This window comes from Triplophysa dalaica, chromosome 25 (assembly GCF_015846415.1).
Source record: "Triplophysa dalaica isolate WHDGS20190420 chromosome 25, ASM1584641v1, whole genome shotgun sequence".
Taxonomy (NCBI): Eukaryota; Metazoa; Chordata; class Actinopteri; order Cypriniformes; family Nemacheilidae; genus Triplophysa; species Triplophysa dalaica.
Genome location: NC_079566.1, coordinates 12,247,785 through 12,262,117, shown reverse-complemented (window position 1 = coordinate 12,262,117; position 14,333 = coordinate 12,247,785). Strand labels below are relative to the sequence as shown.

General features: G+C 37.2%; 4 protein-coding genes across 6 annotated transcripts; 2 read left to right on the top strand and 2 right to left on the bottom strand.

The window, feature by feature from the left end:
- Positions 1 to 57: 57 nt before the first annotated feature.
- LOC130415718 (DNA-binding protein RFX5-like) lies at positions 58 to 5,065 on the bottom strand. Of its 2 annotated transcripts, none has more exons than XM_056741592.1 (10): positions 4,833 to 5,065; positions 3,712 to 3,859; positions 3,466 to 3,499; positions 3,125 to 3,207; positions 2,875 to 2,994; positions 2,079 to 2,195; positions 1,756 to 1,834; positions 1,445 to 1,643; positions 1,275 to 1,366; positions 58 to 1,194 (listed from the first exon to the last, which is right to left on the bottom strand). In XM_056741592.1, exons 2-10 carry the CDS (start codon positions 3,801 to 3,803, stop codon positions 928 to 930), a joined length of 1,083 nt encoding a protein of 360 aa, XP_056597570.1. In that variant the 5' UTR covers positions 3,804 to 3,859; positions 4,833 to 5,065; the 3' UTR covers positions 58 to 927. The 2 variants fall into 2 exon arrangements, with proteins under 2 accessions (XP_056597570.1, XP_056597569.1); XM_056741591.1 differs by having other exon boundaries at positions 61 to 1,194; positions 4,948 to 5,023.
- A 638-nt stretch (positions 5,066 to 5,703) lies between these two features.
- mrpl24 (mitochondrial ribosomal protein L24) lies at positions 5,704 to 7,797 on the top strand. The gene is made up of 6 exons (XM_056741594.1): positions 5,704 to 5,788; positions 6,549 to 6,750; positions 6,886 to 6,981; positions 7,072 to 7,175; positions 7,290 to 7,420; positions 7,527 to 7,797. The coding sequence occupies exons 2-6, from the start codon at positions 6,568 to 6,570 to the stop codon at positions 7,661 to 7,663; spliced, it is 651 nt and encodes a 216-aa protein (XP_056597572.1). The 5' UTR covers positions 5,704 to 5,788; positions 6,549 to 6,567; the 3' UTR covers positions 7,664 to 7,797.
- A 362-nt stretch (positions 7,798 to 8,159) lies between these two features.
- prcc (proline rich mitotic checkpoint control factor) lies at positions 8,160 to 11,695 on the top strand. Of its 2 annotated transcripts, none has more exons than XM_056741589.1 (6): positions 8,160 to 9,014; positions 9,096 to 9,143; positions 9,249 to 9,734; positions 9,831 to 9,923; positions 10,572 to 10,718; positions 10,883 to 11,695. In XM_056741589.1, the coding sequence occupies exons 1-6, from the start codon at positions 8,760 to 8,762 to the stop codon at positions 11,033 to 11,035; spliced, it is 1,182 nt and encodes a 393-aa protein (XP_056597567.1). In that variant the 5' UTR covers positions 8,160 to 8,759; the 3' UTR covers positions 11,036 to 11,695. The 2 variants fall into 2 exon arrangements, with proteins under 2 accessions (XP_056597567.1, XP_056597568.1); XM_056741590.1 differs by having other exon boundaries at positions 8,183 to 9,014; positions 9,249 to 9,731.
- Positions 11,696 to 12,132: 437 nt separating this feature from the next.
- mrpl9 (mitochondrial ribosomal protein L9) lies at positions 12,133 to 14,296 on the bottom strand. The gene is made up of 7 exons (XM_056741593.1): positions 13,995 to 14,296; positions 13,465 to 13,624; positions 13,254 to 13,378; positions 13,119 to 13,172; positions 12,860 to 12,961; positions 12,660 to 12,743; positions 12,133 to 12,330 (listed from the first exon to the last, which is right to left on the bottom strand). Exons 1-7 carry the CDS (start codon positions 14,100 to 14,102, stop codon positions 12,223 to 12,225), a joined length of 741 nt encoding a protein of 246 aa, XP_056597571.1. The 5' UTR covers positions 14,103 to 14,296; the 3' UTR covers positions 12,133 to 12,222.
- Positions 14,297 to 14,333: the final 37 nt, after the last annotated feature.

Genomic DNA, 14,333 nt, shown 5'->3' with positions numbered 1-14,333 from the left:
ATGTCTGCCTGACTACAAAGCAAAGCTCGACGTTTATTGGCTGCTCCGAGTCATCTTACTTGGATACAGAATAAAAGTGCAATTTAATTGGTTGAGGGTTTTATTCGAGTAAAAAAATAGATCCTTTTAATATTCTGTCAGGCATCTATAAATTCTGTGTACATGTTATTGTAGTAAAAACACATTTTTATTGGCATCACGATCATGGTCGTCTCCTAAAATGCTGGAGATACACGTTATGGGTCATTATTTTGATTTTACCATTTCATAATGATTTATTTATATACATTACATGTGATTTACCTGCGTGTCATACAAGTGGAGTGTTATTTCTAGATTAACCTTGTATTAATAATAGCATGATATTAATGCAGTAAATATAATTTTTTATAGTCTTTTTAGTTATTGTTCTCTAGGTTTATAAATACAACCCTTTATTATCATAATTGTGTAAATTATATCATCTAATTAATCCCAGAGTCTTTCTCATAGTAACAAATGTATTAAAATCATAATGGTATATTCATTATTCAATATAACTCTCAAACGTTGTCAATAACATGTTAATAACATATTGTCATATTGTCTCGCTTGATGTCCTCGCCTCGGCTCAACTCATAGCTGGGCTGGTTGGGCCCCGTTAGTATCACAACAGATTGATGATTCTCTGGTTCAGGGGCAGGCTGACAGTGCACCCTTCGCTCAGCGTCTGTCACTTCCTGTACGTCGGGAAGTTGACTGAGCCTCAGGCTTTGCTGGTCCTGGATCATGAATTCCAATAACTGTGAAGGATGAGCGTGTGCATAGGAAAACATGGCCTTTTGGATCACTCCTCCCGTGAGCAAAACTGGATTAGGATTCAACGTTTGGGCTAGTTGTACTTGTGGTATTGCATCTTCCAGTCTTTGCTTCCTGGGTCGTCCTCTTTTATCGTTTCGGGGAAACAGGGGCTGATGCTGAGGAATCAGGGCCTCTTTTAGGAGCAGTAATTGGCAAAGTGACCTGGACATTGCCCGAGTCGGAGGGAGCGAGACACGTCGGTGATGTTTTCTCGGGGATAGAGCCTCTGGGAAGGACTTGGTGAAACTTTTTCGTGCAGGCCTCCATACCAGCAGATTCAACCTTGTTGGGTGGTTTATCACTGACCTGCTGTTTGTTAGCTGGAGGTTGTTCAACACCATTTTTCTCCTTTTGCTACCAAAACAGTACCAAGTTCAATATTACTGTATGAAATTTATATATTTTCAAATCAAAACTCCCTGACTTTATAATACCTTATTTTCCACACTGCCGCTTTCTTCCTCTGCTCCTGTACGAGATGTTGCTGGCGTCTTTTTAATCACCTTATGAGGTTTAGAAGTTCCTCCTATAAAAAACAAAGACAGAAATTAAGCTTCACTCTTTAATCCCTCTAAAAACACTTCACATTTCATCTAAGAAGTACCTGCAAGAGCGGCTGAGGTGATAAGCTCTGCTTGCCTGCAGCGCGGGTCAACATTGTGCTCTTGTACAAGGAAGCGTGCGATCTCCACCACTGTGTCAAAAGAACGCTTGAGAATCTTCTGGGCCCAGTCACAGATGAGCTCACAAGCAGCTTCAGTGACCTCTTGCTTGTAGGTCTGCACCAGTTCTGTCAGCTCAGACTGAAGGTGGCACATCATGTCATATGATTCAAAAACACAAAGTTGACTCTAGACATTTAAATGGGGTGGGAGAAGGTTCCGATTTAAAATCAAAATGAGAGGACAATCCTACCGGGTCATTCTTGAGGTCGAGGTTGGGCAGTAATGGCATGTTTAGCACGTTTTTTCTACGGATTCCACTATAGCAGTATGTGCGGTCAGGGACGTTAAAGTACAATATACACATAAAGGAATATTCAATTAAAAAATCTACCAAAAGTATGTGCAGCATAAAAATTATTTGGTGTGGAAAGTTACATTTAACCTGATGATCACATGCAATTTCATAATTAATAATGACATCATGATAATTTCTTGTTTGACCCAGAGGAATGGTTTAAGCATAAATGTTTGTATTGCTCTTCAGATCATATGGAAACATAGACAGAAGGATATTTGGACTGTCGTCTTCCACCCAGTCTTCGTGCTTTAATGTCAGGGAAGATGTCGCGGATGATTTTGGCAAAGTTTGCTGGACTCAGAACCTGATGATGTAGGTTGTCACAGTGCTTCCTGTTTTGACATAAAAACACAATATGGCCACAATATTGTCTAGGCCAGTGGTTCTCAAACTTTTTTGGTACCTTTTTATGATTTTTTTCATGCCAAGTAGCCCTTGACCAGACAACATCTTACTATAAAATACAGTGAAATGAGAGTCAAACCTTTATTATATCTAAATTTTAATGCATCTTTGTGTAGTCCTAATTTCATACATAAATACTATTATCATAATTTATTGATTTTCATTATTTATTCCTAAATGTCAGTTTCTCTCACGTACCCCCTGCAATACCCCAAAGTACCCCTGGGTGTACACGTACCCCCATTTGAGAACCACTGGTCTAGGCAACAATGGCCACTTCCTTTTCCTTTAAGTATGTCCCAGTGCGAGCATATTGTTTTGCTTCACACTAAAATGTATATACTTTTCCATGACAAAAACAGTAAATACTTTTAGTTCATAGTATAAGTAGGCGAATTGGGACACAGCAAACATTTATTTGGGCATGCGCTGTTGTACACATTCTGCCTGCATGGCCTCAAAAATGGGCTGCACGCGGACAGAGTGTGCGGACGACAGCGAACCCTTCTGATGATGAAAATTTGGTCATGCCCACGGACGGCCAGACTATACTTTGGGCTTAAGAAAACAGCAAGCAAAAGCAACTCAGCAAGGATGATATTTTACCGGTATGTCTCGTAAACATCTTGTTTAGGCAGGCAGGTGTCAGGATGTTCTTCCAAGTGGCTACGAATCCAGTTGCAGGTTTGAAGCTGGTTGGCCGTGTTGACCGAGTTTGAATCACCACTTGCATACACAGAGTAGTTTGTAAATGTTACACATATATATCTTCTCACACGTTCTTGCTGTCATTATAATATCTAAAAAACAGATGCGTGTAGGCTGAGTGAAGTACGTGTGATTTAATAAACTGTACCTCTTCTCTCCTGCACTTGGACCTGAGGGTAGTTGAAGATAAAGGTAGAGCTTATCATTATCAGAGAAACGCCGCACATCTTCCTGAAAAGAGACATCACAGAGACGAAATGATGAGAAACAGATGGTAAAAGTAAACTCGCAGAAGAGCTATTATACTTAGAATAAATGTTAAATATTAAACTTTAAAGAGAGCATTATACTGGTGTGATCTGACACAGATGTGTGTTATAAGATTTAGACTTCTTATATAATACTTGTGTAGTAGATCACAGGTAACTGAGATCACTTCAACTACAGGTTAGGTCACAGATGTCACTTTTTCCCCTTAAAGGCACTTACCAAAATTTTGTCCACTTTACTCTGCACATTTTTACTGTCAAAAAAATTAAAGAGAGCAAAGGATTACATTAAAATGATGTGAGGGAAAAAACACAGTTATTGCCTCTATTTTGGCAACAAATTTAACCATTAACAATGAATGTACTGAAAACAAGACCATACCAGACATGCTCTTTTCCTCAAGACCACAAACAAAAACAAAAATTCTCTTCATCATGGTGACAATGTAAAATAAGGGGTTCTTACGAAATGTTGCTCTTCAGTTTCTGCAACAGCATGCTGGGCTCGGTGTCCCCCTCCCCAGCCGAGGCATCGCTCTTCAATGGATCTTCTGCCATGTCTCAACCACGCTGGAGTGACAAACCTCGTTCAGAACATCCCTGGACTTGAAGTTCTAGAAGATATGAGAAAGCTGTCAAGATATGTCTGAATTACGTTTACCTTAACTTCAAAACCTAAAATACAACAATTTGGATCTGATTTCTTACATGGAGCTCAAAATACGATTTCAATATAACCATGGGACAAAGTATTGTGTACACCAGAGTTTACTATTAATGGGAAAAGAACAAACTACAGCTGTAAAGGTTATGCTCTTAGTTTGGTCTTTTAATAATCCTTTAGGATTTAGAGCATCTTTCAGTGCCAGTTTATTTATAAAAGACATCTACTCCTGGTCTCAAAGGCTCCATAACTTATATTAAAAAAGTAGGAGTTTGTATGACAGCAAATACATTCCCAAACATTTGCATACGTCTAAACGCTCTAGATATTTTCCCATTTTGAAAATACAGCCACTCATGAAACTGTTGTCAGGTCAATCGGATAGCGACCATGCCCAAATACTGCAGGGCTGTTTTTCCAGCCCCAGTGCAGACATTCCCTCCTATTCATGATCACTTACAACCAGTTACTTTAATGCATGATTATATTTATGATTTACGGAAAAGTGTATTTTGGTCGATTACAAGCTTTTGCATCCCTCTATGGGCGTATTGCAAAGCTAACCAACCAGAAATTAGACCAACCGATTGGTTATTCATGACTAAACCCTCATCTGTGCTCAAGTTAATTCAACTTCATGTTTCCGCCAGAAATACGCCTTTAGCTCATATCAGTTAAGCTTAACGTTAAATGAGCGTGAGTTGGCAGCTAACATGAGCCATAGGCCACAAGACGTCGATTCAACGTAACAGACAAACAAATGTAGTGCAAGTTTAACTTTATTAAAAATGAATCGCTATTATTTGTAAACGTCATTCTTGATTTAGTATATGAGCTATGTATGAGCAAGCTAACGTTAATATCGTTGGCAATGTCTGCTACGGAACTAGCTAACGTTAGCCACATTTGTTCGCTTCGAAAACCTTAAATATTTCCATTAAAATGTCGAATTCCTCCACATGTACATACGAAACAATTGTAGCGTTTGTTTTATAAACTAAAAAGAAAGTTCCTTAAACAAATATAGAGCAAAAATACCCTTTCGACTTATTTTGTGATTGGACGACTGCCTAATGTCTGCCTGACTACAAAGCAAAGCTCGACGCTTATTGGCTGCTCCGAGTCATCTTACTTGGATACGGAATCAAAGTAAAAAAGTGAATCCTTTTAATATTCTGTCAGACAACGTTAAATTCTGTGTACATGTTATTGTAGTAAAAAATGCAGGAGATACACGTTATATGTCAATTCTTTACCTTACCATTCCATAATGACTTATTTTAATACATTACAAATAATTTGCCTGTGTGTCATAAAAGTGGGGGCATGAGTCATGTCAAGATTAACCTTGTATGAATATTAGCGTATTGTTAAAATAAGTACATATGCAGTCTATATAATTTCTATAGTTAATAGTAATTTTTTCTAGTTTTTCTCTAGGTTTATAAATACAACCCTTTATTATCAGAATTGTATAAATTATATTCTCTACTCAATCCTTGAGTCTTTCTCATATATATATAAATGCATTAAAATCGTCATGGTATATTCATTATTCAATATAACTCTCAAACGTTGTCAATAACATATTGTCTTTAACACGCAACCTTTGTAGTTGACAAAAACGTGTCCCGCTTTTTACAAGGTGATTAACCCCGAATAAATAATTTAGATTAATAGTAATAATTATTATGAATTATACACGAATTAAAAAAGTGTTGTTTAAAATTGTGATTTAATGCAGACTGCCAATCGAGACTTTTATTTTGACACATACGTAATTCGATTCAACAGGAAAAGGAAACACCGGACGTTGTGCACAAGTTTGACCCTTGTGGATGTACAATTTATTTTTTATATCACAGCGGCTTTAATTTAGGTACGTATAAAGTCACTTTGTTAAACAGGGTATGTATTAATGTAGATCTTAAAATTATAATTACAAAGCACAAGAAACAGCATGTTCTCAACTGAAATAGCGATATATCTGTGCCTAAACTGACAGAGAGCGAACCAATAATGTAATGTTTCATACAGTTAGATCCAAACCTAACATAGATCGAATCCCCGATCAAGTGTAAATTTAAGAGAATAATACAACATGATTTGGGATTTAATAAAACGCATACATTCTTTAAATATGTTGTAAAATGTTGAGTGAAATCTTGCTCCATATGCAAAACATTTCCTATTCACTCTCTTGACTGAACATAAAAAAGTGCATGTCAGTTTAAAGCAAAACACAGGCATTTAAAAAAAAAGTGTACACTAATAACAGATTTATATTTGGCTATAGTCAAAACTCGAATCCCCAACTTATGTGAGTGTATCTAATTTTAAGGTGCGTAATTGTAAATGTATACTTTTTAAGTGAGTACTTTCATCAGAAGTGATATAAAATGCATTAAGGATTATTGGAGCTTTGAACATTTTCTCTAATTACAATGAAAAAAACTGTTGTTAACTTACTGAAGTATTAACTAATGAATTTATAAACTGTAGTAAATACTGTCTAGTGTGCTTTAATATTCACGAAAAAAATAAACATTTTGATAAGTTACAAGGAAGGTTTTTAGTTGTGCTGCATTACAAAATTCATTATAATAACTTTTAATTCTGAATCATTTCTTTGTGTTTAGTGCTGTTTAACACACAACCATGCGACTCACAGCATTGCTTTCAATGGCTGCAAAAGCTGCTTTTCCTCACGATTATCGTTATGGAACGAGCAGACCATGGACTGTAGCAGCGCGCCGTATCAACCCACCTGGCAAGAAAAGAAGAAAGGTGTTTGTTGAACCAATCGCGAACGAGGACTGGCATGTTCTGAGAGGCGATACAGTAAGCCACACCAACTAATGTTAAGACCCTACATAGGGTTTCCACTTATACTTTTTACTACTTTTACTTATTCCTTGCATCCTTTATACTATTAAATAATTGTATTATCGATACTGTTATATTTAATTCATCCAGGTGGAGATTCTGTCTGGTAAGGACAAAGGAAAGCAGGGGAAAGTCTCTCAGGTGTTCAGACATCGGAACTGGGTCATACTTGAAGGGTTGAACACGGTAGTAATAAGAGCTTGTGCTCTATTCATGAATTACATAACTTGATATTTTGTTAATGAACCTAACTGTTTGAATCATGGTGTTCTCCAGCATTACAGGTATATTGGCAAGTCTGGAGATTACAAGGGTACATACATCGCCAGTGAAGCACCTTTATTGCTTAAGGATATTACACTTATCGACCCAACTGACAGGTGAGCCTCAAAACTGTCTACATGAGCATCAAACATAAATTACAGAACTCCAGGGCCATACAGTAGAATACTTGTGTTTCAGCTTGTATGTGTTTGCGAATAATGTTTTTTTAGAAAGGCTACTGATATAGAATGGAGATACACAGAAGAGGGTGAAAGGGTGCGTGTATCTCTCAGGACAGGACGCATTATTCCCAAACCAGTGTTCCAGAGAAGAGATGGCATCATTCCCCAGCAGTGGAAGGGTGAGATTTCAGAGGAGCTGACGTTTTTTAATGTTCAGTATTCAGATGTAAACTGGAAAAATATAGTTTTATGAATGCTCCAACCCGTGACTATTTGTTGTCACAGATGGACCTAAAGACACATCACCTGATGACGCTCTTCAGAAAACATACACACCCTCTTTAAAAACGCTTGAGGAAGAAGTTATGGAAAAAATGAACATACAGGAAGATAGGAGGCCCCGTAAGAGCTACTGGTACTGAGATGCCACAGAGACTGTGACTGAATGTTTAAGCTTGACAACAGAAGCACCTGTTCTTCAAATTCTTAAAGTATTTATGTTGGAAAAATAATGTGTGTTCTTCAAACTTTGACAATAAAATAACCAAATGCTGTACGCGGTTTCCTTGCCTTGATGCCACTATCAGATGTGAGATGTTGGCTGATATTGTATAGTTTACTCACTGTCATGCTTGAACATCATGTCATCTAATAAAAAGTGGAGGTCAGCAAAACGGGCACTAATAGCCTCAAGAATATTTCACTTTCTCTCCCATGTTTCAAGATTATTTTTTTAAATAGTGTAAATTATCATTTTTTATTTGGGTATAGACAAGACTGGAATCTCCACCTTATGTGAGTATACCTGGTTTTGAGGTGCATAGTAATATTTTAGTAAATGTATACTTTATTAGTTATTAGTCTCATTAGAAGTTATATAAAATACTCTGGAGCATAGGACAATTTAATTGAATACTAAGGAATTTATAAGCTGTATTAAATACTGCGTAGTATGCTTCAATATTTACGAAAGTATGATTCAAAAACACTAATTTTTAATACTTTACTATAGTTAAGGAAAGTATTTTGACTGGATCTGTCCACGTGGTGTCAGCACTGCGTAGATCCGGTTTATTGCACCGGAAGTTGAGGATATTTAACAGTGGAAGAAAAAATGTTTACGGCGTAAATGGGTCTCTGTTTAAAGGAATATAACAACGGTGTCGCACAGTTAACTACCTGCGTTTGTTTTTATCCAAAATTGCACGTTTAAACTAATGCATTCATGTGTTTCTTATGGAGAAAATATTGATGTCGACGCCGAGTTTCCAATGAAAGCATCAGCTACAAGCAAACACCGCTATTTTGAATCGACACCTATGTTTCGATCAGACATTTATCAGCAATATCGGTAGAATTATAAACGCACTGCTTGTGCACAAATAGTCCATAAAAGCTGCAGGTACCGGAGGACATGAGATCGAGTTAAATCGCTTTAGTGAAAAGTGATGCAAACAGCGATTGTTGCGTATCATTCAGCCTTTTATGAACACGTCTGATCTAATATAAACAGTAAGGATGTCTTTAGTAGCGTACGACAGCAGCGATGACAGCGATCGCGATAACGCGCCGAGTGCACCCGCTCGACCCCCGAAGAAGTCCGGGGGACTGTTTACGTCTCTGCCAGCGCCGAAAAAAGCAGAGATCGGATCCAACAGATATCAGACATCGGCCCCTCAACCTCAGAGGATGGGTATTGATCTAACGTTACCCAAACCCAAGAAGCGCACAGAGCCCGTTAAAATCACCGTTCCGGAAATAAAACATGCAGACGTGAGTTATACGGATTCAAGAGCGAATCGCATGAGTCAGTTTGAGTCATTTTACTAACTTAAGTTATTATTATTTCTTTAGTCCGACTCCGACGATGAGCAGCCAGTGCGAAAGAAATCAGTGTCCCAGGTATGGGTTACAAATGTGAACCATCAGCTGTTAAGCATTAGAACCATTGCATTTGTTAAGCATGCCAGCCACATAGAAATCCTTCTTATTTTGTATTTCTTCTAGGGCGGTGGTCTGTCGTCTCTGCTGCCCCAGCCTCAAAATCTAGTGGTGAAGGAAAAACAACGGGCGCTGGTGCCCCACACCCTGACGAGACGCCCTGTATCCAACCAGGCAAAAGGAAGTGCTGGTAAATCCCAAGGCGTGTCCGGAACCAGCCAATCTCCATCAGCCATCAAAGCTGCCGCGAAGTCCGCCGCCTTGCAGTTGGCTCGCCAGAAGATGACAGCCGATGAAGATGGCAGTGATGATGATCTCGCTCCAGAAAACTACTTTTCCCTTTCAGAAAGCTCCCCGAAGCCTGTGGTGTCACAAAAACAAGATTCCCAAGATTATGTTCCCACTCTTCACCCTTCACCCGGTGTGGAGGACGCCCCATTGGACTTTGATTCTAATGCAGAAAGTTACAGTAGGACAGCTGGAGCCATGGGGGAAGATTTCCAAAATCAGTACCAACAGTATCCAGAACTGCCAGATGGGTCTTCACAGGTAGTTAGTATAGTGTAACAATCTTTAATCGAGCGTTGTGTCATGGCAGCGCTTTCTAATGTCTTTAGCTGATGTTTAATGTGTATGTATGTTCTATAGGATTACTACGGGCAGAGTTACTACGAAGACCCCAAACCTGAAGCACAAGAGCAAGATGAATCTGGGTCTTCTTCAATGTTTGAGGATGAAGCAGTAAGTTTTTTGTTACAGCTTACATGAGTAACATGCAAGTTACATTTGTATTAGACTCTGTAGAAGATTTTACATCATTGAACATAATCTGTCTTTGATTTCTTAATGTAACATATAGAGAAGTAACAATATATGATGACACAATATACCATGATACAAAAAAATGTGCATTGTAAAGCATTTGACTTGTCAAAATATATAAAGTTTAAATGTTGTTTTTAAAATTCTTTTTATTCATTTAAAACATTTAGTTTTCATATTTTTATTCATTGACAGCATAAATTCTTTTTTTATTTAATTACACCCATAAGGTTCAGTTAAACCTTGAACGTTTTTTAATCTACAGCAAGTGTTCACAACAAAAATGTTATTGATGAAAAAAATGAATCTGTTACTTGAGTTTAGATTTATTTATTTATTTTTTAAATGCTGCGATACTATTGTATTGCAAACCCATTTTTGTGGTTTGGATCAAGTTGTGAGCTGAACTTTTTAGCCTCTGATGAATATACGGAGGTGACCACCCAGAACAACCTAACAACCATCTAGGGCACCCTAGCAACAACCTAGCCTCATCATCAATGAGTGTTTTAAGGGAGATGCACAGAGATTCTTGAATAGTGTTTCAAATATTTACCTTTTTTCCAGTTTCGGCGGCTGCTGGGCAAACAGAGTCGAGGAAAAGAAGAAATCAAATTCTTGGAGATCAAAGGAGATGATCAGCTGAGTGGCAACAAGCAGTGGATGACAAAGAATGTGACCGCAGATCTGGAGCCACGCAAGTCCTTTAGCAAGGTAAGCAAAACAAGTGAAGACACTAATTCTGCAGCACAACAAGATCAATCAAAAATTTTGTTTAAATAAAAACGTCTGCAAAAAGCTTAAATAAATAATATATTCTCTAAGTTAGTAAGAAGGGTTTTAGATTTCTGTTGAAAATGTGTTTGTCTTATTTTCAGAAAAAAGGAGACCAGCCAACAGGACAACAGAGGCGCAAGCACCAAATCACTTATCTGATTCATCAAGCCAAGGAACGTGAGATGGAGCTCAAGAATAGCTGGGCTGAAAACAAGCTCACCCGCCGACAGACGCAAGCCAAGTATGGATTCTAGCCGACGTCACAGAATATCAAGACGTGGCACACTACACTAGGGCAGATTTGTCTGAAGACTATGGGCGATAAAGAGAGTAGTATTTTTTAGCTTTTAGAAATGTCATGCCAGCTTATGTTGTTTCAGAGAGGAGCGAAAGATAATCAATTCTTTATCGGCTGCAATTACAACATTAAGAGGGCAGCGAATACCTACTGTTTATAGTGAAGAATGTTGTTTTTCCATTTTTATGTTCTCCATTTGGTTGTGTTACAAAGGTTTAGATCTGCCACACATAGTCACCTGTAATATAATGTTTAAACCATGTTTAATTATGACTTGTTTGGTCTAAGAGGATCTCGTCTTCCATACTGTCCATTGTGCAACCAGAAAACAGTTAGACATTAAAAAGGATGTAAAAAATGAATTTAAACAAATGTTTGAGTGAAACTTCCCATTCTTGTGTGTTTTGAGTACGCGTTTCTGTTTGAACAGATTCTTAAAGAACGTAATGTAAAACCTAAATTAAGTTAACAGTTTTATTGCATTATTAGAGAATTAACAAAAATGTTTCATTTTGTGTGTAAAATAATTCTTATATCACTGCCAGGAATAAGAATGCATAAATCTGAGAAAAATAAACTATAAAACACAATTTGAAATTAAAAGGATTTTTGATGTCTCATGGAAGATTAATTAAACAAGTGGAAACTTACTGGCAAGTTGCCTAATGTGTGAAAAATACTTTCCAAAAATCTAGAAGAAATTGCCTCATAAATGTTGAAACATACAATTTAAGAGAAACCTGTTTTAGCATTGGGATGGACTGCGAGTGCTGTATTTTTCTGTGAAAGAAATTCGAATTTGAATAATCTTTTTTGATGCACATAAAATATGTTTATTATGGTTAAAATCTCATATAAATTTAAGAAATGAGAATTACGATTGAAAGAACAGTTTGATGCAGACAAGTGCCTTTTTCAAGTTAATTTCCTTAGTTTCACATCAGTGTGTTGGATTGAAGCATGTATGTGGATTTAGACGAATATCATAAACGGGAATGAACATTCAGCCTTGATTTAAGCCATGCTCTGAAGGTAAAAAAAAAATGCAGGGAATAGGAAGAAATTAAAGAAATGTTTATTTGTACAAATTCCTCATGTATATCCTCCAAGATGTTGCCTACAATTATTTTTATTAACTAAACACTATTCTGAATCAGACTGTTCTTTTTGTTTCTTCATAAGTCTCAGTTGTCTCGGCTCCACAAATGGCACCACAGACATGGGCACCCTGACTGTGTCCACTCCATTCACCTGAGAAAGAACACAAATCCGCTTATGAGTTTAAATGAATATAAATTCCGATGATTATAGATGACCTGCAGTCGGTACCACCTTACAGCTGAACTATCAGTCTGCTTTCTAAAATCAACTAGTTTCCTAGCCACCTCTATCCAGTAATACCAAGAACATCATAGCTGTTTGCAACTTGGTATATTAATTCTGAATGTGTGGTCAGACAGAGGTCTACTGTCAAAGTACAGCTTTACTGACTATGTATGTTTTTTAATATACATGATAACCTCAAATACCATTAATTTACTTGTCTATAAAATATAACAACATAATGTATATATACTTACTGTTACATCACACCAGTACTCTCCCAGGTATGTGATTGGCTCTTCAGGAAGCGTTAGGGCGTGTGTAGGTACAACCACACCCAGCTGTGGGTAAATTCAACAAAACAGCACAATTTAACAAAACCAATGAACTGCATTGTCTGTCAAAAAAATGTAGGTATTCATTTTTATTATTATCATTATATTTTCTTGAATCTTACCTTTCTAAGAAACTGTCGGCAAACAATCTCTTTGGTGAGCGAGTACTGAATGGAAGTGTGCATGCCGACTTCAAGCTTTGTTTGCTTCAGGAACTCAATGGTCTAAAAAAAACAGACACACAATGAAGACTAATATATAGAAGTTTTTCAGCAAAAATACACATACAGTATCTCTGCTAAAAGTTATAGGTACAGGTAATAGGTATACTCCAATTTTTATGTCATGTGGTCTTAATAATTTAAAAACAAGATTACTCACTAGCTGACCGGTGTGTGTCTGGATTCTGTCTTCTGGCCGTCCTTCTCTCAGTAGCTAAAGAAAAAAATTACAGTTTTTAACATTTGAAAGTGTCAAATAAAGCTCTAATTAATGACTTGAAAAGAGATTACTGACCCTTCTTTCCTCTGTAAACATATCTTTGTTTTCCTGTGAGGGGTAGACAGCCAGGCCCTGGGGTAGTAATGTGTTGCGGCCTACTGACTTTTTCACAAAAACTGTGTCTCCTCGTCCACCTAGCTCTGTAAAATCAACATCAACATCTTTAAAATCTTTTTGACCAATAGTTGGTTACCATGGTAAACTTTTCTAATGCAACGGCAAATACTTGGAACTGTCTGTGTAAGAATGAGCTCCATCTTGTCTTCGCCCTTATGTTTTGTATCCTCGACCAAACGGTACACTTTGTGTCTTCGTGCATACAGTCTGGGTGGCCTTCCCTCCTTTGACAAAGGGACCTTCCACCAGCGCTCCACAACAACTGTGTTCTAAAACAAAAAGAGAAAATTAGCATTGAGTTAAATCTCATTTATATATATGATCTGATATATATGATTCATATTTTACTTTTGCTGCATTACAGTGGAGCAAAAGTGGATCATATACTACTTGCATATTACACATGCATGCACACACTATTCATTTCTGTGTAAGTTAGTATTTAGACCTCTGGAACAATATGGGAATATTAAATACTTAATGTGCAAATTATTTGCTGCAAATAAAACGCTTACTCAACTAGATTCCATCCCATATCAAATTGCTTTGGCAGATCAGAATAAGAGCCAGAATAATACCTGAACTCTTAACATTTTTTTAATTGGCTTTATCAAAGATTTATCTTTCTTTTTTGCCTACCTTGCATGCTGTTAGTGACAAGTTCTGTATGCGATTCAGGGAACATTTTAGATGTGAAAAATTCCAGCAGCTTTGAAGGACAAACCGTGATGCAGTGATTCCCCACATAATCTACACTCGAGTTTAAGATTGAAGACTAATGGAGGTATTTAGTTGCAAATAAGGACCATAACTACAGCGCGTAGCATGACATAAATACGTTGTAACAAATGACAGATATCTATTTAATCTCATAAACTGTCATTGCTTTCCGTGAGCCACATGAAATGCGATGTGATGATAAAGGACCCCTAAGAACCCAAATAGGCAGCCATTTTTGTGCCTAAACAAAAAATACAA